Below are 26,045 nucleotides of genomic sequence, written 5' to 3'. Positions count from 1 at the left end.
ATGAGCATGGTATGTTTTTCCATTTGTTAACCTTTTTAGCTATTTCTTTCCTTAGAGTTTCATAGTTCTCTTTATAGAGATCTTTCATGTCCTTTGTTAGGTAAACTCCCAAATATTTCATCTTCTTTGGCACTACTGTGAACGGGATAGAGTCCTTGACTGTTTTTTTTGGCTTGGCTGAGATTTGCCACATTTTAAAGAGTCTTAAGTACAGAGTCTTCTTACTGTATACTTCCTATAATGCTTTTCAGATTTTAAAAGTAATTGGCCTCTTTAAAATAAAAGAACAAATTAAATCTAAAAGCATAACTTTGCCTTACCCCTGGTTTTAGTCAGAAATTTTAACAGGTTAATGTTTTGTTCCCTTGTCAAAAATTGGGTAGGGTATGTATCTGTTTCCAGATCCTGGCTATGTCATGTGTCATATCTTTTCAGGTTTGGATTTAAGGACTGGCACATACATGCTGTGGCATGACCTGGGCCCAGTAGGCCCGTGTGTGCAGCTTGTTGGTTGTACTGGCTAATCAGCATGGTGGGAAGCCTCGACTGGGAAAATGAACGTGGCTCTGGCAGTTGCCTTCGTTGGTGCATCTGATTGATAAAATCCCTCCCACAGGGAGATGGATAACCAAGTCGGCAACTGTGCCATTGAGTTTTAAAATGGCATGAATCAGACAGAGGCAGGATTAGGTGGCAATCTGAGATCCTAGAGTTAGGTTGAAACATAGCATGGACGTAGTCCACTCTGTAAGACTCCTCTATGGTTTTTTTTTTTTTTGCTGGGGGGCAGTAAGGGGCCAGATAGTAAATATTTTAGGATTTGTGGGCCAAGAGACAACACTGAAGATAGTATATAATGACTGTTTCAAAATGAGAAAACCATTCTTAGCCCAAAGCTATACAAAATAGGGAGGTGGGCTGGATTAGCCCATCAGGTGTAGCTTGCAAACACCTGCTCTAGAGCAGTAGTTTTCGAATTGTTCTGATTATAAACTCCTCAGTAAGATTTTGACCATGTCCTGATACAAATGTTTAAGTTTTTTTATTGTAACTTTTATTCATAAACTATCACACTATTATTTTATGAAATTACATAAATAATTGAAATTTTAATAGTTGCTATAAAGATATATTTATATATTTCCCATATATAGGGAAGTTGTAATATTTTCTTCTAGTATCCCAGTGGGTCACTTGGGACACTGGTGGTATGCAATTGCAATTGCTTTGGAATAGTGTTTTTCAGAGGATCGTGATGATACCTATATCAGAATCACCAGGAGTGGATTATAAAAATTCATATTACTGGGTCCTGGCCTCCAGTCTATTAAGTCAGAATCTATAGGGTTTGAATAAAATTATTCTAACTTTGGGCGGCGCCTATGGCTCAAAGGAGTAGGGCACTGGCCCAATACGCTGGAGGTGGCAGGTTCAAACCCAGCCTCAGACAAAAACTGCATAAAAACAAACCAAAAACACCTCCAAAAAACAAATTTATAAAAAAATTATTCTAACTTTTAGGAATTAATTGAATACATTTATTGAAAGGCATTATAGTCTTATTGGTCAATAACCTTAGCAGTCATTTACAAAAGAAGCTCAAATTATTTTCACATTAATTTTTGAAACAGACAAGAGGTCAAAATATCATTTTAAAATCTGCAGAAATGTCTATGCTTTTCTTAATGTAGTCTCCGTATATGATTTCTCTGCTTGAAATGTAATGAATATTTTGTTCTTCTTAAGGGTGAGCCAGGCATTATGGGCCCTTTTGGAATGCCTGGAGCATCAATTCCTGGACCACCTGGGCCAAAGGTGAGAATGTCTTTTTCTTGGATTTTTGGAAGCTGGAGAAAATAAAAATTTCATGATATCAGTGAATTAGAATTTTAGTTTTGAAAGAGCCCTAAAAAAATGATCTAGCTCAGCCCTGGTATTGCACAGACAAGCAAATGAAAAGCCAGTGCAGAGTTAGGACTAGAACCCTGGGTTTTGTGTTCCTGGTACTAAGGTTGTTGCTGTACACTTCAGTACCTCTTCCAAATCCTAGACCCTCATGCAGGTAAGAACTTACGACATTTATTCAGAAGACTCTGCTGGGATTTATAATTGAAAATCTGGCAGAAAAGAAATCTGCCCAATTTTAAGAGCATTCCCAGGCATTCTTACCGTCTGAATATTTGAGTCTAAATTGCCCCCTATTATTTCAATGGGCTTTCTCCTAACAGCTGTAGTAGTCTTTGCTGACAGGTTTTATTTGCGTAGGATTTATTTCTTGAGATATGTTGGAAGAATATATTATCTCTAGGCCTGAGACGGAGAGATTAAGCTCTTTGCAGATTGGCCAATCTCTTTATTGCTGTGTGCCCTAGTGGTTTCTTACACAATGTTATTTGAAATATACAGGGAGATAGAGGAGGACCTGGGGTGCCTGGATTTAAAGGAGAACCTGGACTTTCTATCCGAGGACCAAAGGTATGCCTGATTCATGTTCTTTTTCTATATGTAAGAGAAATGAAAGTAAATTTACTACACAACACTTGGTTCTACTTGCAAGCTCTCTATGTTAATGACTTAAAATGTAAGGATATGGCTATTCTACCTTCTTAGATCAAACAGTCAGTTTAGTATTTCATGCATGTGGGGAACAGTAGCTTCTATGGTTAAATATTTGCCGATTAGGCAATTGTTTGAAAAGGCACTTTTTGCAGAGTCTGTGATAGAGGAGATTCGGTGGGTTCTGACCTCTTCCATTTACTTATCAAACTTACTGAAGTAACTTCTCTGCAAAACATAGTACAAAAAAGTGTGTGTTTGGAAGTGCTATTGAACAAAAATTCACCTGCTTTGATTAGCCATCCTTTGGCATTATTTCAGATGAAAATGCAAATAATTACAGAAGAAATCAGCTTTAAGTAATCTTACCTAGTGGTCCATGAGAATGAAGCACCATTTTCCTCTTTACACTATACCCAGCACCAGGGCAAAATTTAGTGCTTATAACATTCCTAGGTGTTAACACGCACATCTCTGTTTGTATAAACAAAGGGCCCCATAATCAACACTTTTGAAATTAATAGCATATTGTTCTGTGGCTTTGAAGCTGGTTTATGTGCTCTCTTATCAAATTGTCTCATCCAGATGAAAGAGGTCAAGTACTAAACCAATGACTTTCAAAGAAAAGAAAACATGGAGTCATCTTTTCAATGAAATATAATGCAAAACCTGTTGTATAAAACTGATGTAGATTAGGGTGGTTCTTGTTGATGATGAAGGGAGGATCTTGAGCCTGCACTGCTCTTACTGCTTTAACAGTCTTCCCTGTGGGGGTGACAACTGTCCTTCTCGATGGAATGATAGTTTGCCTAGGACTGAGGGGGTTCTCAGGAAGCATGGTTTTCAGGGCTGAAAATGGGAAGATTTGGGGGAAATCGGGATGAGTTGTTCACCTGCTCCCTAGGACCCTGAGGTAAATAGAACCCAAGCTGTATAGACTCCTCTATAATACCCCAAGTGATACAGACAAGTCAAGGAGAACATTCCCAATTTTCTAATGTGATAACTATAGATAGGGCGGGGAACCTGTGACCTTGGGGACACATGTGGCTCTCCAGTCCCCAAAAGTGGCCCCCTGACAGAATCCAAACTTCAAAGAACAAATCCCTTTCTTGAAAGGATTTGCTCTGTAAAATTTGGTTCCAGTCAAAAGGCCACAATCAAGGATTCAGACCACATATGGTCCCAAGTTCACAGGTTTCCCACCCTCAGTTGGGGTCTAATGGTCCTCTTTCTGCCACTCTTCTCTAATTCTGTAGGTTTTAAGTTGTAGGAAGGTCATATATGCCTTTGAATATCTGAGGAAAGTTTGGAACATTAATTCAGTTTTGCATAATACTTCAAGGATCTCTCAGATCTCCTGTAAAACTGATTTCAAAATGCCAGATTTTAATTTTTGCCTCAATTTTAATTGAATGAGAGAAACACTTCAAAGTGAGTCACTTCGTGAAACATTTTCTTGAATCCAGAGCAGAAAAGCCCAGTGGCAAAAATCCATCTATAAAAAGATTCTAAGATGCCCAAAATAAAAATCTGTGTCTATCCCCCCTTGAGGGGAAAAATCTAATATTAGTAGGAAATAGAAGTAACATTAGAAGTAACAAGCTACCTACAACTTTTTAGGAGCAAGGACCAAGATCTCTAGGAAAAAAATGTTTATAAACTGTCGTGTTGGAATGTTTTTTTCCCCCTCTATTGTGGGTGCCAGAGGTTAAACACTAGCAGCTGCTGCTAATTTCCTGTAGGCTTGGAACTTCAAAATAAAAACCAAAAAGTGAATTGTGATTCCAATTTTTTGTCTTTCACCTTAACCAAGGAGCAGTCACTGTTTGATTTTGTCGTTGACCCTCTCCTTGTACAAACATGGAGAGAGATGGGAATCTTATTTTGGGACAAGTTTCAAATGTGAATGTTTAGAGTTTTAACCTTAAATATAGTTGAAATAGCATAAAAAATTGCTTCTGAGAAGTGACCAGTTCCCTGTAGTTTGGGATATACCAAAATTCACGTGGAAGAAGTTATTCTTGTTTTCTCTCATATAACTATTTTTTTTCTTCTTTTTCTTTTGTCTTCTCTAGTCATAAAATAATCTCTAATATAACTTTAAGAAATGATTCGGGGTTTTTACTGATGATAATTAGTACATTAAGGTTTTTTCTAAAGATGACCATTTTTGAGAAGGCTAACCTTACAGTCTTAGGTTTAACAGGAAGAAAAAACTATTACAATTATGGTTTTCAAAATAAATTTAACTCTCCTGCTGCTTAAGGGTATGCCGTTTTCACCCCCTCCCCCAATCAATCATTTGTTGATAGGAGTAGAATTAAGAAGAGTTTTGGGGGTTTAGGTTTGGGGCAACATTTTGGCTTAGAATGATGGCAGTTTGATCTCAGAATTTGCTTACATGAAAGGAAATTACTTAAGCATCTTGCTGTTTTCCACATTCTTAGAAACAAAGGTCTATCTATCATTAGCGTTTCCTCCTCATGTAAAAACCTATAAATATTTTAAAACACGAACAGCTCTTTATCAAAACAAGGGATGCATATTGACAAGAGCTGTTGTAAGAGTTACCACAGCAACAGAATGGAATGTTAACATTATAAAAGAAATATTAACAAGTTTTGTATGTAAGTGTACTGGACTTAGAGTTACTAAGTCTTCTTCTAAAATATTCTTCTTAATTTGTTTTCTCCCTCTTTCCCCATTTTCCTTTAGTCAGAACATTCCCTGATTTCCATTTGTAGGAGAGTGACACATCTCAGAAAAATCTGTTGTCTCAAGGACAATAGTCGCCCCTCCTTGTTCTCTGCATAGGACCCAGCTAATGGCTGCTACTAAAAGTTTTGATGATTAAAGTTATCACTGTAAAACAATGTTTATAATTTTTTCCTAAGGCCCAAGATACAAACCACAAACTTCCAATGTCCCATCCCATATAACATGTTTTTTAAAAATTAATATTTTTAATTTCATTTGAGTTTATTTATTTCTCATATAATTTGGGCCCCACCAATGAAGACAATAAGCTTAACACAACAATAGGAAAGCAAAGACTTATTTTATTCCACATTCAAAAGTTTGCTGTGTATTATTTTTCTACTCTTCTCGCACTGTGCTTACTAAATGTTCTCATTTTTATATTTTTTCCTGGAAATCTACTTTAAAAGTTACTAAGAATGTATAATTTTTGAAATTAAAATATTAGCAGTAAGCTATTTTCTAATTCCAGTGAAGTGTATTTCCAACAGAGGATGTCATAATGGTTTATTTGTGTTCTTTACATTCATTCCATGTCTCCCACTGAATTCAAGTGGATAAGACTCATGAAGAGATAATGAGTTGCACATGTGCTAGGAATTGCTCCTAAAATTTTTCGAGTTATTCCTTTGTACTTTGAAATCTACCTTCGGCATATTGAGCTGGTGTTATGCTTAAGTTTAAGCTGGTGTTTTATAGTTTAGTCTCATGATATGCCCTGGTATTGGCATTTATCCAGGGTGCCCAAGGACCTCGGGGACCAGTGGGTGCTCCAGGACTCAAAGGTGATGGCTATCCTGGTGTGGCTGTAAGTGTGGACATTACTTTTTCTTCATTCCCTCTTTCCCTCCCTTCCCCCCATTCTTCTGAACATTTCATACTACAAGGATGCTCACTCCCTTCCTTATTATGTTATCCCAGGGGCCTCGAGGATTACCAGGACCCCCAGGACCAGTGGGTTTACGTGGAGTGGGAGACACTGGAGCAAAGGTAAGCTTTTGAAGTAGGCAAAACACTAGCTTCTAAACGTGAACTTACTGGTGTAAGTGACTGTAGTAAAGGTGGAATTTTCTAACAGACAGAAATGTAGCAGTATCTGAGACAACTAATGAAGTTATTTACCATCATCTAGGGATTTCTGGGGAACTAATCTGAACATATAGATTGACTTTATAACTTTCTCCTTCTTTGGTAGCAACTCTGACTGTTATTTTGTCACTTCCTCTTCCTGTAGCAAGATCAGGGTTCAGCTGGGAGCCTCCTCTCCCCGCTCGCCACACTCTTTCCCTGCTGTTATCTAGTCCCAGGGCTTCAACAATTATCCTTCTGCTAATGGCTTCCTGATTTCCATTTTTCCTCCTCCAGCTCTGGTCTCAACTGTCTAGTTTCTTTCCACATATCCCTTCTGGGGCTACTCACAGACATCTCTAACCTAACATCCAGCACAGAGCGTTTGGTTTTCCCTAGGCTTGTAAATGCCACCTGCCATCTAACCTGCTCTAGCCAGACAGCTAATGATTATCCTTGGTTCTTCCTTTCCTTCTCCTTCCTCCACATCCAGTCCCTTGCTAAGTCCCATCAGTGCTACCTCCAAAATATATCTCAACTCCGGTTCCTTTTCTCCTTCTGCTTCTGCCAGGCCAATTTCTATCATCTCTTGCCTGGACTATAAAAATATCCTCTTCATTACCCTTTCCTCTCCCTCTTGAACCCTCCCATAGCTTACAGGCAGGGTGTCTTTAAAAACCACTAATCATATCATATCCTATTCCTTTTGAGAAACACCTGTGGCTTCTCTTTGTACTTGGAATAAACTCTGTCCACCTTCCGTGGCCTACCAAGGCCTTTGTACCCTGAATGCAGCTTCTGTCATTTCTCCCTGGCTGTCTATGTCCAGCCACACTGGCCTGCCCTACTTCAGCTCAGTCCTGCTTGAGGACCTGGGCTCTGCCAGGATAGCTGATTTTTATAGCCTCACCTCAAATCTCACCTCCCTGGCCACTTGTATAAAAATAAACCACTATCTCTCACCCCCACCATGTGTGTCGTATGTAGTACAGATCACTTTCCACAATCATCTTGCTCTTTTTTGCTCTGTAACTTCACAAGACTGAAGGTTTTCCTAGAGGTGGCCTCTTTGTTTCATTCCCTCCTAACTTCATGTCACCAGAACTAGTTGTATCATCCAGTAGGAGCTGTAACCTGTTAATGAAGGGAAAAGGAAATGAATGAATGAGAAGTGTATCTTCTCATTTGATTTTTCTAACGTTTCTGGGTCATTAGAAGGAAAAGATGTTGTATGCACTAAATGCCAACTTTTCATCTGATTTTTGTCCTTACCACAGCACTTACAAGTGACAACACCTTGATGCTGCTCCTGTACAATGGGCAGGTGCCCTTTTACTCTCTCCCAGGTAGAACACAGATTGTAGGCCCATGGCACTAAATACCATCACTAAGGGAGCTCTTGATACCTCTCCTGTCTCTGTTTCTTGGGGGTAATTATGAAAGTCCAGTGAGAGGCTATGTGAGAAGTGACATGGACACTGTGCAGAGAAGACAAACCCAAGGTGCTTTGATCAGGGTCCTGGTTTGGTCTGACTCAGCACTAAATCCAATCCTTGAATAAGCCTCAACAGCTGCAATAAACCATATGGGATTTGAACACTGAGGTATTCTGTTTTTCTTTAAGGCATAGTATCTGTCGAAATGTTTAAAAGTCATAGTCAGAAACCATGACTGTCAAGGACATAGTAGATACAGTTTAAAAATTCACTTTTAAACAATTTTTAAAACAGAGAAATTTAATAGGTAAACTTCATTATTTTCTGTTCTGAGTGAAAGTTTGGTAAAAAACTCTGGTTACACTAAATATTTCCTTAGGGAAGTAAAAGCTTACTCCTATTTCTAATAAGACATGAAATAAAGCATGTTAAATATCCTGGAATGTGTTTGTACTCCAATGGAAACAGATGATCATTTACATTTTCATTATGTAAGTTATACTGTATTATATTAAGTCGTACCATTATGTTACTGCTTTACGTTTAGCCATAATAATAAAGACAGGCACTTAGGCACAGATAAAGAACATTTTAAAAATGTGATTTTTGTGAATATTCTACTCTGTCAGATTATTTATCATACAGACTAAAACATTTTCTAAATGATTTCATATGCCATTTCCCTCCAAATATCTTCTGTATTTGTTTTTAAATTTAGGGGAGAAAAGCAAGAAAAAAGATGTTCCTTGTAAGATTTCATTTTGTCTTGTTTTTTTTTTTCTTTTTTTAATTTGAAATGGCTGATTTGTTGCCAGGGATGTGTCTTAAGGGAAACCCACATGTCTGTTAGCTCACGTGGTGGGCTGAGCAGCAGCTGGCCAGAGGGCACTAGGCGGCCCGCCTCTGTTGGTCCCCTCCACTTGGCTTGGGTGCCTCTTCCTTCCCTCCATTGCCTCTTGTCTCTCCCTGTGGAAAGTGTTATCCAGTTTTCGCTAGCCCCACATGGATATGTTAGGGGAGTGAGCTAGTCTTACAATCAAACTTGAAGGTAAAGGAAATTCTAACAGGAAATAACAGCTTTTAAATAAGTTTTAGAATCATCTCTCCTTTTTAATAGACACTTTGCACTCTTTATGTACCCTTTTTCTTCTGAGGAAAACTTTTGAAAACATACACACACGGGGATAGACACTGGTTAAAAAAAGGGATATTTTGAAAAGTCTAATTCCAGATAATGTCCTTCTGGTTTGGTAAAGTGCAGGTAAGACTCTTAGAATACTAAAAATTGTCAGTGGTAACAAAAGCACAAGACCCAAATGTGTATAAAATTCTTCCATTTCGAGTTGCAATGATAGAGAAACTGTATGTGGGATTGTGTGTGTGTGTGTGTGTGTGTGCACGGTAGTATAGACATTTATATCCTGATATGTTTTTCATTTAAACTCTGTGTAATCACCTTAAAATCTTGGCCTAAAGGCATTAACTTGCAAAACAAATGTGTTTTGAAATGAGGAAACCATTAAGGTTGATGATTAATTTATGTTGGGTTTTTTGTGATATTTAGTTAAGGTCACATGTGTTTAACATATGCCACAGACATTAAACTCAAAGCTTCTATGTTTTAGAACATATAAAAGGCAATCCCTTTTTTCCCCAGTGGAAAAATTCCATTCAGCATTAGTGGTTATAGCCCTTCTATAATACAATAGATACAAGTACCTTGAATTTAATCCACATTTTGACAAGAGACATTTCCAAAAGTCTTGTAAAAACTATGACTTTCAAGGACATAGTAGGTACAGGTTAAAAATTCACTTTTAAACATGCTGGGAAGAGGAACTGATAATCTAGTCTCTTGCTAAGTGGGGAATGCTCATCCGGTGTCCACACTCCTTGGCCCGAATCAATGATGGGAAGATGGGGCTCAAAGACCCTACCCATCTCTGCCTGCATTTCTTCAGTTGAACCCTGGACACTAGGGGGACCTCTTGCAATTAGGGCAATCACGTCTACATTTCATTTCACTTTGAAAAGCTACAGTTAATTCTTTGTTCCTGTGTTTTCTATATCAAAAACTCACAAGGAGCATGCAGGCTAAGGGCTGATTTCCTGATTTTCCCAAGGGTAAGAGTTTGTGTCTGGCCTCATAGAAGAGAAATATAAGGTGCAGCTCTCCTGAGCTCCTCGAGGCCAGGTGCAACCTGCCATGCGCCTCTCTTAGTTCTTTCACTCCCTCTCAGTGTGATAGGGAAGGCCATGACCTTCCCCAGAGCCTTGGGGTGGTTGGACTTAGGCCAAACCTTGCAAAGAGGAGATGTAACCTCTTGGAGATTTGGGGGCTCTCAAAGTACATTTCAACTATCAAGTGATTAGAATAAGCCTATGGACAGAAAAGATTTGTTGAATTGTTATTATAGGTCTAATTGCCATTATTATTGTAATTATTTTATATTACCTAAATATTTCCAGACTGTCATGGCATTTTAAACAACTTGGTTATTTTACAAGTGAGGAAATCAAGGACCAGAAAAATCGAACAATTTACTTCTTGACAATATGAGCATTTTTGATACTACGTTTTGTTATGTGTACAAGAGGGAGACTATGCATACAGATGAATGAATGAAAAACTAAGCGGATGAATAAATCAGAGCAGAAAGAATGACTTTTCCTGATTCACATATGCTCGGTCTCCAATACTGGCTGTCTTCTAACTATCTCAGCACTGTTTAGTGGACAGTTTCTCTTTCCATTCTAGCCTTTCCATAGTCAAAACTTATATAAACATTAAAGAGAAACATAAACCCAAACCCCAAAGAGTTAAACATTTTTTAAAAACTTTAAATGTTTGAGTATTGTAAATACATGCTTTATTTGACAAAAGTGGCCTATAGTCATAAATTAAAATGCGAGTCTATGTGAAATTCCACTGAGTATCATTATTCTAAAAATGTTCCCAGCGTCTGAATTGCCTCTCTGTTCTCTGCAATGGTTCACATATGTGCACACCACCAACAGGCAGTGGTGGAACAAAGGACCAATTCACACAGAGATGCATTAGGAATTTGTGGATTCCATCATCGGCAGACAGAGACTGGACAAAGGACTCCATTTTGAACAGTGCATGAAAAGGAGGGCTGGCCTGGTATACAGACTTAATGGTAATGAAATTAAGGGCCAAAATTCCAAAGTAGACTTGAAGAAACTCACCTCCCCTTAATAAGCCTGCAAAATTACTATAGGCCAGACAAGCAGCTCAAAACAGGGCTAATTAAAACCAGAGACATATAAAGTTTAGATGCCAGGCAGTTGGACCATAGGTTTCAGAAAAGGTCACATTCCACATCAGGAAAACTCAACTAGTTGACTTTTCAAGGTTGCTCCCCAATTCAGGTCTATGCAAGATTTTTAAAATCTGAGCTGCACGCCCGTCTACCTTCTGACTTTCAATATTGCATTTGTCTTTCTTTGTTGTTTTCCTAGTGTTGCATTTCTCTTCCCTAGAGTAGGTACATACTTTCCCTTCAGTCCTGGAGACACATGCACTGAATCCCCTTAACATTCGCTGCCCACATCACCATCAGAACATTTTTGTTTTTAATCAAGCAGACCTGGAGGAACTCTCTCCCGGTGGAAAATGATATTGAATTTCAGTATAAGACAAGTTTGCTCTTCTCGTGTCACTAGGGGCAATGTCAATGCTCATGTTTTCAGGGCTTATGGCTCAGCTAAATAAGAAAGCTCTTCCTCGCCAGTGAGATTCTTGGCACATGGTAATTATTTGCTCGTTGTTGATTAGTTGATTTTGAGAAAAGGAAAAGCATTCAGTAACTAATCCTCCTCAATCCTAAAGCAAGTTTTCAAATTATCAAGGACTGTAAGATGCAGCAGTTAGGGGTGAATATTAAAGTTCAAGGAGAGAAATTGATTCAAAGAATTGAAATTACTTTAAATAATTTGGAATTTAAAGCTGGGAAAATAGCTGAGAGGAAAAGTGATAGCAGTTTGAGTGCTTTGTTTTCAAGAATCACTTAATTATTTCCTCACCCCAGTGGTGGCCATCTTGTCCCTCTTCACATTAAAGGGTGTCAGTGGGAAGTGATTGGGTTATATGACAATGCCGGGTCAGTAATCAATACGCCTTGCCAAATCTGGGCTATCTGTGCATAACCTTAGAACAAAGCCTCTAAGACTTTCACTGACATTCTGATAACCACAAGTGAGGTGTTCACAATTCTTAACCATGACATAACTGAGTTACAGTCTTCATTAGAGTGGTAATTGTATTGGTGGTAGTTGAAGACTTAGTAGTTATGTCTAAATTTTATTTAGAAGCCATAAAGAAAGAAACATTAAGTGGCTGCTAAATATCATGTTGACTTCTATTTTATTTTAAAACTCAAATCATGTTTTGGTTTCATCTTTTAGCAAAATCTTTTGAGTACTGCTCTTTGGAACATCTTTAACAGGCTGATTCTTTTCACAGTGAATTCAATTTGCTTTTATTGTCCTTAAAGTAGAAAAGCACACAGTCACTTTTGGAACAACTGTAACTTGCTTTTATAGTCTTCTCAGAGTCGTGGGGACTGAGGGGGCCTGAAGAGAGAGACAGTGATTAAAGCCTTGTTAATGTGTGTGTGTTGGGGGAAGGGAAATAGTCTACTGGGCTGATTATTGTTTCAAATACTATATGGAAATTTTATAAAATGTATATGGTAGATGGCTCATTTCCTTGTCACTGCTCCACCTTGAAGCCTCTGCCACTTACTAGCTGTGTGACCTTACCAAGTCATTTCCTCTTCCTGAGGTTTGGCGTCCTCATCTGGGATTTGGAAAAACAATGCTGATTTCAGGGGCTTATTCTGAGAAACTAAGAGAAAATGTACATAAAACATTTTTTGAATTGTAGCACATTAAACATTTTAATTAGTAGTAGTAGCCATATCATGCATTACTCTGAGAAATTAAGTACGTTGTAGTATGGATCAAAAGAAAGTTTCAGAATTTGTATAGGTGGGAGATCTGGAATGAGACCAGTTAAAATACGAGAGGAAACCACAAAACTGAGGAACAGCAATGGAAGGAAAATGGAAAAGGAAGCCCTAGACAGCTGGATTGTGTGGGCCTTTTATGATCCGGGCTGAATCTTCCTACACAGAATGTCCATTCATCTCCTGGAGAGAGTGTGATTGATTAAATGTAGGAGAAGGACTTTCACTGCCACCCAGCTGTGGTCTTTGCATTACACAGTGGCTGGAAGAAAGTCTGTGGAGAATTTATACTAGTCTCAGCCAACATCAAAATGGGAGAAGGGCGCCCAGTCACATCTGGGTTTAAATTGCTCCAGGCTGCATGATTTTGTCAAGTAGCCTTTCCAGCCTCAGTTTCCTTAGCTGTAAAATGGAGTAAGTTGATGTTGATAGGCTCAGGTGAGATAATGAATCAAAAGTATCTGCCACATAATAAACCTAATAAGTGTTAATTTTTACTTATTTTTTTTTTTTATTGAATGGTAACTATGTACATTAATGCACTTCTGGGGTACAGTGTGGGGTTTTCACACACAATCCGAAACACTTCCATCAAACTGGTTAACATAGCCCTCGTGTCATTTTCTTAGTTATTATTTTAAAACGTTCACATTCTGCTCTTAGAAAGATTCACTTGTGCCCTTGTAAGATAAATCTCAGAAGTGATACCTCCAATCCCCCTCCCTCCACCCATTCCCCCCTCCCCTCTCCCATTTTTACTTATTTTTACATAATAGTGTTAATATTAATCAAAGCAAAGATTTATAATGAGAAAATGAATGTGTTTGCTCTTCTCTTCTTTCCTATTTATTCTTTCTTTTACCATGTGAAAGCATCAATACAAAATTATATATTTTTTAAAGGAGTTAAAATTAATCACTCTGCAAGATTAAAGTCTAGGTAAAACCTTCACTGAATCATCTGTTAAGTTCACATACATAAGTACCGCAGACGATCTTAAATTTGGCTACTTCCTGTGAACAGGAAAGGAGTATCTTTCATCTAGAATCCCTTTGTGGGCTGAGAGGAAGTGGTAGGCAATCTAAACAGTTATTTTTCCTTGGAGGAGTGGATGCAGGGGGCAGGCGTAGGGCTTACTACACCATGGTCTCCTGAAATTGATGTGTGTAGTTACCCAGTAACCCGCAGCTCTAGATTTGCTCGCAGGTTGCTCATTATCTTCTAATGCAAGGGCTCCCTCTGCAGGCTCCAGCAACCTCAGAGGTTGCGTGGGAGGCTTAGTGCAGCTGTATAAGAACTTGTTATTTCCTTTCTTTGTGAATGTCAGTCTGTCCATTGTCAGTCCACTGCATATCTGAAACTACACAGGTCAATGCACTTCTTAGCAACCGATGGTGCTGCATTATGGCAGAACGAGTGTTGACAAGTGGCAAAGTGAGACCTGCCCAGAATTCTCTTGCTCATATTCTCCAGGTGTGGCAGCCTAACGTGGCCACATGGCCTGTGGAACAACAAAAGACAGGATCCATTTTCAAAGATTCCACCATAGTGGACTGACACTGTATCAGTGTATTCACAGGTCAATGTCTAATATCCCCTTCTATTGAAAGCCTGGTACATATATAGGAAGTATAACCAATCCTGATATCCTGTTATATACCAAACTAACATCTGCAGGATGTTAAGACGTGATTTAAATCTATCAGATTTATAAAAGCATGGTTATATATCATATTACTTTCCCATAGATTGAGAGGGTAGATGAAACACAGTTATATGTCAATAATTATGTGGCTAAGGATGGAAAACTTGTTTGAGGTAAACACTGAAGTACCAGAGATGACGTGGGATCATACCCTTAAAACTCATTTGCTGAGGCCCTGGGAAAGAAAGGACAATAATGTCCCCACAGGGTCAGCTGTGCTATTGCGGTTGGCCTTCGGGCACTTCCTAAGTATTGAGGGTTAGCGGGAATTGAGTAAGAGGAAATATGAAGGTGAAATGAATAGGAATACTGAGCCTTGACGAGGCTGGCCTGAGATAGATGAGGATCTGATTTTAACTGTTTTTCCCACTTGTTTTCCCATCTGGGGGTGTGTGTGTGTGTGTTAGTATGGTTAATACTTATTGAGAGGGGGTTTTAACTAAAATTCTCACCAGAAAAATATCATGAGTTAAATAGTAGAGTGTTAAATTCTTTCTTACAGTAATGCTACTTCATAAAAAAACAAAACAAAACCTTGCCTTCTCTCCAGATCTTTCTGTTTAAAAAGTTACATGACATTTAGTACATACCAACAGTACATGCAATATGTGTAAGTTCTATTTATGACATTGAATCTACCTGTGTGCTCCTCCTTTTTTGTCCATTTAAAGAAATCTTTTAAATTGTGTATTCTTATCAATATATGAAAGGTCACCATTATAGCAACATTTCTTCATACTCGTGGATGAGATTGTTGGAGCTATTTTTAGTGGAGTTTTAAAATGTAATTATAAACATTTTATTATGAAAATTATTAGGCACATACAACAGTAGAAAGACTGTAATAGAGACTCCTCTGTGTTCATCACACTTCCTCAGCCCTTGTCAACATGTCACATCAATCTCATTTTATCTCTGTTCCTCACTCCCTTGCAGTTTTACTCTGAAGCAATTGGCGAACATCACTCGTACAAAACTTTCATTATTTTTCTCTCAAATGTAAGAACTCTCTTAAGAAACTTAACTGCAGGATCATCATTAAACCTAAGAAATATTAACATGTTCTTAATATAGCAAATGTTCAGCGTTCACATTTTCCAGCTTGTCTCAGACATTTATTACGATTGGTTTGTGTGAACTGGGATCCAAAGCATGTGCATACCTTGCATTTGACTGAGATAGATCTTGAAGGGGCTAAGGAAATTTTACCCCCAAATCTGGCTCCTTGGTATAAAGAATATTTTGAATTAAAGGATCAGGAAACATTGAAAAAGGCCTTCCCTCTATCTACATAAAACCTGAGTAACCTGACTGAGAATTAAAAAGGGGTTGCTGACTTCCTTATCATCTGCTAATAGACCTGGCCCCAAGGTCATCTGAAGCACATACCTGTCTTTCAGTTTAATCTACGAATCAACCTGTTTCTACCCATCTACACACATCCCCCCAGCAACCTCTTGCTGTACCTATACTTTCCACACTCTTACTCCCTCCCTTCCAAAAGTCATCTATAAAGGTATCTGACTAACACTGAGACTTTGGGGAATCATTCTTGTAGTTCCCCTGCATGTACCTGGTGTTTGGAAATGAACTTTTCTCTTATTAATCTACCATAATTGTGCCTTGATCCCTCAGCAAACCAGCCAATGGGAAAAGGGCAGGTTTTGCCCAGATCCCTACATTCTTAAATCTCATTTAATCAACACTTACTCCTTCATTTTTTCCTTGCACAGCCCTTGTGGGTGTGTTAGTACCTAAGAATGTTGCTGATGATGTCCTCATGGCGGTGTTGAATGTGTTTCTCCATCCTCTGTTATTGTAAACTGCTAGATCTGGAGACCTGTTTAGACCCAGCTTCCGTTTTCCTCAGCCAAAGTGTGCATGGGAGGGGCTGTGCCTCCCCAGGGCATCACAGCAGGAAGCAGAGGGCATCTGGCCCTGTCCCTTCTAACCTCTTCACCTCTGTCAAGGAAAGGTGCAGGGGACAGAAGGAAGCACAAGAGAGGAAGCTGTAGAATCTGGGGTGGGTTGGGGTGACCAGGAAAAGTCAAGTAATTCAAAGATTCTGGGTAAAATCTATTTAACTATGTTTACCTATATTTTGTTTTGTTGGAGGATGTCAAAAATGTTTGGAAGAGAAAAGACACATCCCACTGATGAAATAGCAAAGTGTGGGAATCTATCAGGTGTAGCCAGGTGCACCTGGGGGAGGGACTTACAGATCCTCCCTTTAAAGGTCCTTCAGAGGTGCTCAAGAAAGAAGAGACAGTAGAAATGTATGTAATACAGAGCATTCGTGTTCCCTACCTGGAGCTCTTCATGTTGGAGTAATCATTTAAGCTGGGGGGAATCTAGGGACACTCAGGAGAGAGGTGTTACAGAGATAATTAGCGTGTGTAGCCTCAAAAGCGGCTAACTACTAAATGGAAGGGTTGGAGGCAGAGACCAGAGTCATAAAAGTGGCCTGTAAGTGAAAGAGAAGTACATACTTATGAAAGTAGAGATTACGAGAATTGAGTCAGTCATAAAGCAAAGTTTAAAAGTTTTCCTTACTCTTTTAAGGCTTTGTTTTATCTAGAGGTATGTTAGAGTTTCTAAGTGGAAAGTTAATTAAAGGACGGGCTGTTTTTATAGATAAACAGTTTCAACATTTCTTCTAAATTATGAGTTTTGCACTGTTTAAAGCTGATTTTGCACTGTCGAAAGCTGGAAGTTCAAAGGACATGGGCAAAATAGGACCTAAGGCAGAGGTCTTGGTAGATGAAGGTTCAAGTCTGACTCTTGTTCTTTTTTCTTTATTACTTTATTAAGGCACATTTTATACATCATAGAATTCATCTATTTTTTTCTTTATTTCTTTTTTTTAACCAAACTGTAAATTGTTTTATCAACAGGCATTATAAAAAGATAATACTAATCTTATTTAAAAACAATGAGTGCCACAGCAGTGAATATGCAGCTTATGAATAACTTAAAAAGTATTTCCCATTTTAAAAGGTAAACCTACACTAAGGTTAAAACCTACACTAAGAAAGAAGGTATAATATGGATACATGGTTGATGTGTCTAAAATGGTACAGAATTAATGTTAATTATGTGATCCGTACATTTTTCTATATGATTCCCTTCATGCTTCGCTTTCCCCAGAAACTGAATTCTGAACTTCCCCTTCTAAAATTGGTACAGTCAGGTTATCCTTGGTCATCAAATTATATTTCATCACAAATTTAGTAAATGGATGACACAAAAATGTTTCATTTTCATATTCACTAAATATCTGCCAGTGATGAAAATAAGCATGTGAAAATAATCTGTAAATCCTATGGCCTACTGATCCTAGTTTTGCTACAGATGATTCCTTTATGCTAACCCTGCTGGGAAAATATTTACTGCGATTCAGGAGACAGGCAGCACCATCAAGTGTGTGTCTAGTATAGTCTACAGCAGGACACTCTTGGAGGGTCTGCACAAAGAAAAATCCATTGTTCAGTTGCTGTCATTCGAGTATAAGTATCTGGACGGCATTCACTCTCAAATGTTCATACTTCCATACACCTTCATCTTGGCCTTCAGGTGGTTCAAGAATTTGGTCACTATTGGAGCAATCTGCCCTATGTTCTGTTGAATATACTGCTGAACAGCTAGTGTACTGTCCATTTCATCAAATGATTCATCAGGCCAATGACAGAAATCCTGCGTTTTGGTGCCTGGCCTGTTCTTCCTCAGCACAGCCGTCCCCTAATTCGCCTATTTCAAATATACAATTCAATGGTTTTTTTTTTTTTTTAGTAAATTTACCAAGCTGTACACCCACCAACATAAATCAGCTTTAGAGCAGTTTTATCCCCTGGTAAGATCCTTCCCATTCATTTACGGTTAATTCATGTTCCTGTCCTTAATTCCTGGCAACCACTAATTTACTTTCTATTTCTGTAGATTTTCTGGGTATTTCATATGAATGAAATCATACAATATGTCTGGCTTATGTCATTGAGAATAAGGTTTTGAGGTTTATCCATGTAATAGCATGTATCCACAGTGCATTTCTTTTTATTGCTGAATTTTCCACATTTTGTCTGTCTATTCACTAGTTGATGGTCAGTTGTTTCTATTTTGGGGCTATTATGAATAATGCTGCTAAAGGCATTCATATATTCCTATGCAAGTCCTTGAGGGGACATGTGTTTTCATTTTCCTTGGGTGTATACCTAGGAGTGAAATTCCCGGATCATATGGTAAATTTATGTTGAACTTTTAAAGAAGCTGCCAAACTATTTTCCAAATGGCTACACAGCAATTATGAGGGTTCCTGCCTTTCCACAGCCTCTTAGCCCTGTATCTTAATAGCTGTGCAGTCTCGGGCAGGTGGTGGGGAGCCAATGTTTACCAAGTGCCTGTGTTAGGCTAGATACTGTGATGGAAGCAATTATATGCTTTGTGTCACTTCATTCTTATCCCTAGGTTCAGAAAAGTTAACAGGCATCCTTATAATGCAGGATTGTTGTGAATACTAAATGAAATCAGGGAACATATATGAATAGCCTAGCAAGGTCTTGGGCATAGCGAGGCAGCTAAGGAAGAGATTTTTTTTTTTCCTCTGCCTCTACTCATCATTAGCATCTCAAGTCGGTTTAACCATAGGGCATGATCTATCCTCACCAGGTCCTACCCATTTGCTGCTAATAGTTGCCTGCTATGAAACTGTCATGCCTTGGGGAAATTGAAAAGCCTTTATAGAATTTACTTGGTGGTACCAATTGCTGTAGTGGCAGAAATATCATAGAGCCAATCCCTGATTCAAATAGCATAATCATTGTTGCATAAAAATAATTAAAGCAACTAGCTTAGGATGTGGTTACATCTCTTAATGGTTGTTTTAATTCTTGTCTTTTTAGTCCTCTATTTGCAATAGTGGTATTTACTTTTCTAAATGCTAGAGAAGGGAGTTCTAGAAAAAGTATACATTAATGTTGCCAAGAAGCTAATTAACTCACTTGATTTGAAGTGGACCTGGATCAGTTGGTTTGAAGATTGCCTAAGTAGCAGTAGGAAAGCAATCTTAGGAGAAAAGGGCTCCATTAATATCTTAGTCCAATTTAAGGGGTTTTGATTTAAAAATATAATTTTTGAAAATATATTTTAATATGAAATATTATACAACATAAAGTGAAAATAAAAACTCAGTAACTTGTTTTTCATTGGTTCTTTTCAGGGAGAACCTGGGATCAGAGGTCCTCCTGGCCCTTCTGGGCCTCGGGGCATAGGAACTCAAGGGCCAAAGGTGAGTTCTCAGGTCTGGGAGGGTCATAGTAAGCAGTAACTTCATAGTACGTGTTCATTTCGTGTTGGCTTATTTTTTGATTACTAATGAAAGTCTTATTTTTGACGTCATATAAACTTGCAGTAAAACAGAATATTAAAGTTTATAAAGTCATTTACTTCTCCCAAAGAAAGAAGAAAGTCAGCCTCTCTTGAGTAGTTGCAAAGTGCTCAAACCATTTCCAGGTTTCTTAGAGGCTGTGCATAGTCAAGAAGCACATCTCTACTTTGGTCAAAGGTGCTCAGGTGGCCTTTAACAGGTCACAGGTAAATGGACCTATTGTGCTCCAAGGGCCATGTCCACTCTGCCAGGGCCTCAGGGTGATAGTCCCACCCAGAGGTGAGAGGATCTGCCTTTGGCCCATTTGGGGGATGGGTGATGGAAAGGTGGGTCTATTTTTCTTCTTCATGTTGTCATCTTTATTTCTATTTTTAATTATTTTTTTTCAATAGACAGGTATTCCTCTTATATTCAGAAAACAATCAAGGTTTTTTCATACTAGAAAGAAAAAGACTGTCTTACATAGTAACTTAGGTTATTAACCTAACATTTCTCAAAGCTTCCATCTAATCTTAATTTGGGAACTTATAGGATAAATAAAATTGAACTAATTTCTTTATTGTGGGATTTCTTAGAGGCTTTAATATACCGTACTAATGTGCACTGGATATCTTCAAGGGAAGGCACATACTGCTTTCTGATCTTACTTCGCTAAAAAGTTTTCCCAAAAAACATGGGCTCAGCTTGCAAACACATAGTGGGAAGTGCTTCATCTGCATGTGTGTATATTCTTAAAAGTTCTAACACCAATTCACACTGATATCATCTGAACCTTTAACTGTCACCCTAGTGAACTGGAGCTCCACACTGAAATGCAGCAAGGTGGTAAAACCTGCAGAAAGTGTGTCAGTGATTGTCAGATTTGGTGCAGGGTGGCCCTGGGGTTACTGGGGGTTGGTAGGACAGTGAGGGGAACCCAAGCAGACGAGGCCCCTGGGCCTCCACTTCTGCTTAGGTTGGGCAGCTCTGCTTACCTCTATATTCATATTTGGATTATATGTAAGATTTTGTTTGCTAAGAATTCTGAGTCTTGAAAATATTGAAATAAACACTGCTTTAAGTAAAACAGAAAGTAGCTTATGGGCAATGCATAGGGCCTGATCAGACGGAAGCTGAGAGCAGTAATGCCTGTGTTGTTTCTTCCCCAATCTTCTTACACTTTGTTTTCAATTCCTCCCCACCTTCCAACAGGGTGATATTGGGCAGAAAGGCTTGCCTGGCCCTCCTGGACCTCCTGGCCATGGATCACAAGGAATTAAAGTAAGTGACTGTGATTGTGCTAGAGTCACCTCTCAACTCACCAGGGGAAAGGGGAGAAGAGAGGTGATAATGCAAAATGTGGCTACGACGAAGTGGATTTATTGTGAGTTTAGCAATCAAATTGCATCCAGTATTTAGAGTCACCATCCAGAAGTGTAAAACAGTGTAAGCACCCTAGTTTTACATTGGATGCTAAACATTACATAAGTCACTTGGTGCAAAACTTAAAAGTCCTGTGGTTGGTTACTCTCCCCAGTATCTGAGCTGAAAGCTACCTTCATGCCCAACTGCTGCTCTCTCTCCCTCTCACCCTCCTTACCCGTGTCCTCCACACAGGGGTGTTCAATGTGTGGTCCATGGGCCACATGAGGATTATGCGAGGCCTGTTTTGCTTATCTGTGGTGTCGGATATGTGAAAATTACACGACGTTTTTTTGCTCATCGGTTTTTGTTAGTGTTTTTGAATTTAATGTGTGATGCAAGACAACTCTTCTTTGTCTGATGTGTGGCAGCAAAAAAGAAAAGGGTTGGACACCCTTGGTAGGGCTTCTCAATCACAGTGGAATCAAGAATCTCCAAGGAAGCTTTTGAATAATACTGATGCCCTTTTGTAGAGGAGTGAAATCTGAATCTCTGGGGGTGGAGCTTGAGTACCCTGGTTTTGAAAGCTCCCCAGGTGGGTCTCCTGAGCAACCAAGGTGTGAACCACTGCCCTGGGTCCAGAGTCTGTGTTATTGGAATTCACAGCCATCTGCGGTCCACTTTGTTTCTGCTTAAGCAGCTCTGAGGTCTCCTGTGTCTCTGGTAATTTGGCATGTAAAGTTTACTACATAATTCCAAAGATTCCTTCTTCTTCTACTAATATGTTGACTTTTTTTAATTCGTTCATTGTCTTTCTTCCTGTTTCACTGCTACCCCATTAGTTGGTTTTGTTTTGTTCTATATGTATATTTTTATCATGTTTAAGCTTCAAAATTTATTCACCCTTGAATAATTGAGATCAACTCTGCAAATGTGGGAACATTCAAAATAAACTCTTTTTCAAATAGCAGATTGTGGTAGGAGATAGTGGGAGGTTCAGATAATAAATGTAAAAATCCTGTGTGGAAATTAAACTGCCTACTGAGGATGAGCAATTGAAAGTCAGAGAAGGGTGGCCTGATCGATATAGAAAAGACTCACTCTGGATACCATCTGTGGGATAGTAGGTACGACTAGAGGAAATGTGGGGATAGAGGGGGTTCCCCTTCCTAGTCTCCTGATTCTGCATATAGAAGAGTGTGATCTTCTGGGAACCTCTTCTCCTGCCTTTCTTGGGATTCCAGGACCACCCTGGACAGCTGCTGTGGCAGCCCTGGTCATGGGTAGCCTTGAGAGCACCATGGGTTCTCCCCTGGGTGCCATGGCAGCCCCTGCTGTTCTTCTGCTGGCTCTGCATAAGGAGGGACTCTTTGGTACTATCTTCTAATTACAGATGTCTCCTAATTACATAAATAAATTTGAGATAGGGGCAGTGCCTGTGGTTCAAGGAGTAGGGTGCTGGCCCCATATACTGCAGGTGGTGGGTTCAAACCTGGCCCCGGCCAAAAACTGCAAAAAGAAAATAAATTAATTAATAAATAAATTAATTAATTTGAGATGGTGGCTCTTTGATCTCCAAATGGTTTTAGTCTTTCAGGTTCACATCACAGCCTAGGAGATTATATGATGCCACCAACTTGTCCCACTGGGAGCCTGTAGCACAAACAGTTCCCCTAGGTATAGACCCTGGGTCTGTTAGAAATCCTACAGATTAAGTCAGGAGGGAGAAAGATGGGGCTGGGTCTTGAGGGATTCCTTTATATGCCAAGTAGCCTTTGTGGGTCTAGCCCTATATATCTTGGGAGGGGGGTAGGAAGGTGGCCCATTCAGCTTAAAAAATAAGCATAGGGACATGCAGAGGTGGCTTCTCCTTCATTCTTCATTGTTACTTAGAGGTTGTGCCTGACGTTCACTTAGTGCTTCTTCTTGGAGGATTAGGAGGTCCTTATAGAAACAAGATTCTTGATAGCTCGCCTTGACCTTGAAGACATTCTGAGGAAGATTTGTAAACTGGACTGTACTATATTTCTTGCAAAAACCCTTTATTCATTGAAATAATTAATTTTCATGTCCTTGTTCTTCCTTTGGGCCTGAACATGACTAATCCACCCCTAGCTAGGGGTGCTTTGTATGTAGTTAGGCTACGGCAGTGTTTTTCAAACATTTTTTTTTTTTTAAATCTCACAGCACACTTGAACCTGCAGTTAAACTTCCACAGCATGCTTAAATTATGTTGATCCCTCCCCCCCCCAAAAAAATGAAAAAAAGAAAATGTTTACTGTGCTTTGAACTTCTTTTGAAAATAATTTAATTAATTATCTTTAAAAATTCCTCTCACAGCACACCAGTTGCAAATCACTGGGCTGTGGTAAAGGATGAGATATTTCAGGCCTACTCTGTTTGTTATCCATGTTAAAAAAAAATAGCCACAATGATATGCTGGGGAATCTGGCGAATGGCATCTGACAGAAACCCCAGTGTCCTCACAGCTGACAAATAGTAATGACTGCAAGGGTCACATGGCCACAGACCTAAGAGCTCAACCTCTGAGCCAAGTGGGGCCCACAAACAGAGGGAAACTCATTCTGGATGACCTTTCCCTCTGCATAGCTTCTGACCTCAGTGGTCTGAGGACGTGAGAATGGGCCTTAGAGCCACTCCACCTTGGCCTGAATCCAAGCTCTGATTCTTTCTAGTTGTCTAACCTTGGAAAAATCATTTATCTTGGTTGAATCTGAGCCTTACTCATCTTTAAAATCAGAATAATAAGGTCTTTTTGTACAAAGTGTGAAGGTAAAATTGTATGAAGTGCCTTAGACACAGTAGTGGATACTCAACTGGAGTTTGGGCTGTGGGTTTGAATTGTAGCTTCTCTACTTCCTGAGTAGCGTCCACAGCTGAGTAAGGGTGATAATAATAGTATGATTTCTTAAGGTTGATACCTGGCTCGGTGCCTGTGGCTCAAGTGGCTAAGGCATCAGCCACATACACCTAAGCTGGCAGGTTCGAATCCAGCTTGGGCCCACCAAACAACAGTGATGGCTACAACAAAAAAAAATAGCTGGGCATTGTAGCGGGTGCCTGTAGTCCCAGCTACTTGGGAGGAGGAGGCAGGAGAATCTCTTGAGCCCAGGAGTTTGAGATTGCTGTGAGCTTTGATGCCATGGCACTCTACCCAGGGCGATAGCTTGAGACTCTGTCTCAAAATAAATAATAAAAATAAAAATAAATTAAATATACCACAAACTTTTAAAAATACTATGTATAATCGATGTACTAGATGGTTATATTTGCAGTAAATGCCTGACGTTATTCACATTATTTTTCCTTCCCACTTCCCTTCCCTTTCCCCTAGTCGCCCTTGTATTTTCCGGGAAGAAGGCCTAGAATTCTGACGTTCTGGTGATTTAATGCTCTTAAACATGATATACTGGTTGCATTAGTTAGTGTGGGTCTGGTTCTAGTACCAAATGGACCCCAAAATGTATAACGATTTAAGCACTATAGAGGTTTTGCTCTAACTGTCCAATCTGGGTCCAATCTGATTGGTGGGCAATTTTCTTTTACACAGAGTTTTAGCCTTCCATTTATGGTTTCTCTGTTGACTAGCCTGCTTTGCCACTTGTGCTCAGGGGCAAAAAGAAAGTGTATGGAATGGTCACACACCTGCTTCTTAGAAGTCCTGGTCAGGTGACATACGTCACCTCTACTCATATTTTATTGGTGCGAACTAGTCACATGGCTATACATAATTGCAAGGGAGTCTGGGAAAGGTAGTCTAGCTGTGTGGCTGGGGATAAAAGGAACCAGAGGTTTGGTGAAGGGCTGGCAATTATTGCCACACATCATTTAACCTGTTTCTAGGAAAGAGGAATATTTAAAAAATTATTTGTTGCTCTGAAATATGTTGTTGCCTCCAGGAGAGAACAGAAAACATGGATGGTGTTCATAGCAAGCTCTATAATGCCCCTGATTCTCCTGATACTGTGGGGCACAGACACCTGGGTTTATAATTACTGGTTCAGCCGCATTACTTCTTTTATCCTCACCTAAAAAGAAAATCTTAGGGCCTTGATAACCTTCGTTCTTATTTCAAGCAGCATCAATAGTACTAATGGATGTCTAGAATTGTGCAGCCAAAGAACTGGAAGAAGCTTGAGGTTTGGAAGCACTGGGAAAGAAACAGGAAGTGCTCCTTCATATTTATGGTAAAGCCAGGGCCAGAGAATGAGGGACACCTGAGATCTGGTAGGAACGTTATGGTTCAGAGGCTGGGGAGAGATAAGCAAGGAATCGCAGGAGGGCTGAAATGGGCATGGAGAACCTGATTTCAGGAGAGAAAGAGGGGCCAGCAATTAGGCTAATGTGAGGAATAAGGGAAGCTGGGAGTCCTGGGGTAATACTGGGTTGCCAGTAGCATTTGAGGCCTACAGGGGTGTGATGGTAAGTGGGCCAGCCCAACCTGCAGGGCCAAGTCTGGGGACAGCCAGAAAATGGCTTCTCCCATCAAAACCATCTGACTTAGGAATTTAGGGCAGAGTGCCGAACTTTGTTAAGAGTCTTGGGTCTGGGCTCAGCGCCTGTGGCTCAAACGGCTAAGGTGCCAGCCACATACACCTAAGGTGGCCGGTTCAAATCCAGCCCGGGCCCACCAAAACAACAATAATGGCTGCAACCAAAGAATAGGTGGGTGTTGTGGCGGGCGCCTGCGGTCCCAGCTACTTGGGAGGCTGAGGCAGGAGACTCGCTTGAGCCCAGGAGTTGGAGGTTGCTGTAAGCTGTGATGCCATGGCACTCTACCCAAGGGG

General features: G+C 39.6%; 1 protein-coding gene and 1 pseudogene across 1 annotated transcript in view; one reads left to right on the top strand and one right to left on the bottom strand.

Annotated features, from left to right (window-relative positions):
* Positions 1-26,045, top strand: part of COL28A1 (collagen type XXVIII alpha 1 chain) — a 190,010-nt gene that overhangs the window by 99,143 nt on the left and 64,822 nt on the right. The window contains exons 21-26 of the mRNA XM_003782701.2: positions 1,747-1,815; positions 2,407-2,475; positions 6,056-6,124; positions 6,238-6,306; positions 19,729-19,797; positions 21,088-21,156. Coding sequence (XP_003782749.1) covers positions 1,747-1,815; positions 2,407-2,475; positions 6,056-6,124; positions 6,238-6,306; positions 19,729-19,797; positions 21,088-21,156 — 414 coding nt within the window. The remainder of the gene's footprint in view (positions 1-1,746; positions 1,816-2,406; positions 2,476-6,055; positions 6,125-6,237; positions 6,307-19,728; positions 19,798-21,087; positions 21,157-26,045) is intronic.
* On the bottom strand, positions 17,644-18,232 carry LOC105888152 (annotated as a pseudogene).

Source organism: Otolemur garnettii, unplaced genomic scaffold, assembly GCF_000181295.1.
Source record: "Otolemur garnettii isolate 467f Iridium unplaced genomic scaffold, OtoGar3 scaffold00005, whole genome shotgun sequence".
NCBI classification, from domain to species: Eukaryota; Metazoa; Chordata; class Mammalia; order Primates; family Galagidae; genus Otolemur; species Otolemur garnettii.
Note: the sequence above shows the minus strand (reverse complement) of the source record. Positions and strands in the feature narration are given on the sequence as shown.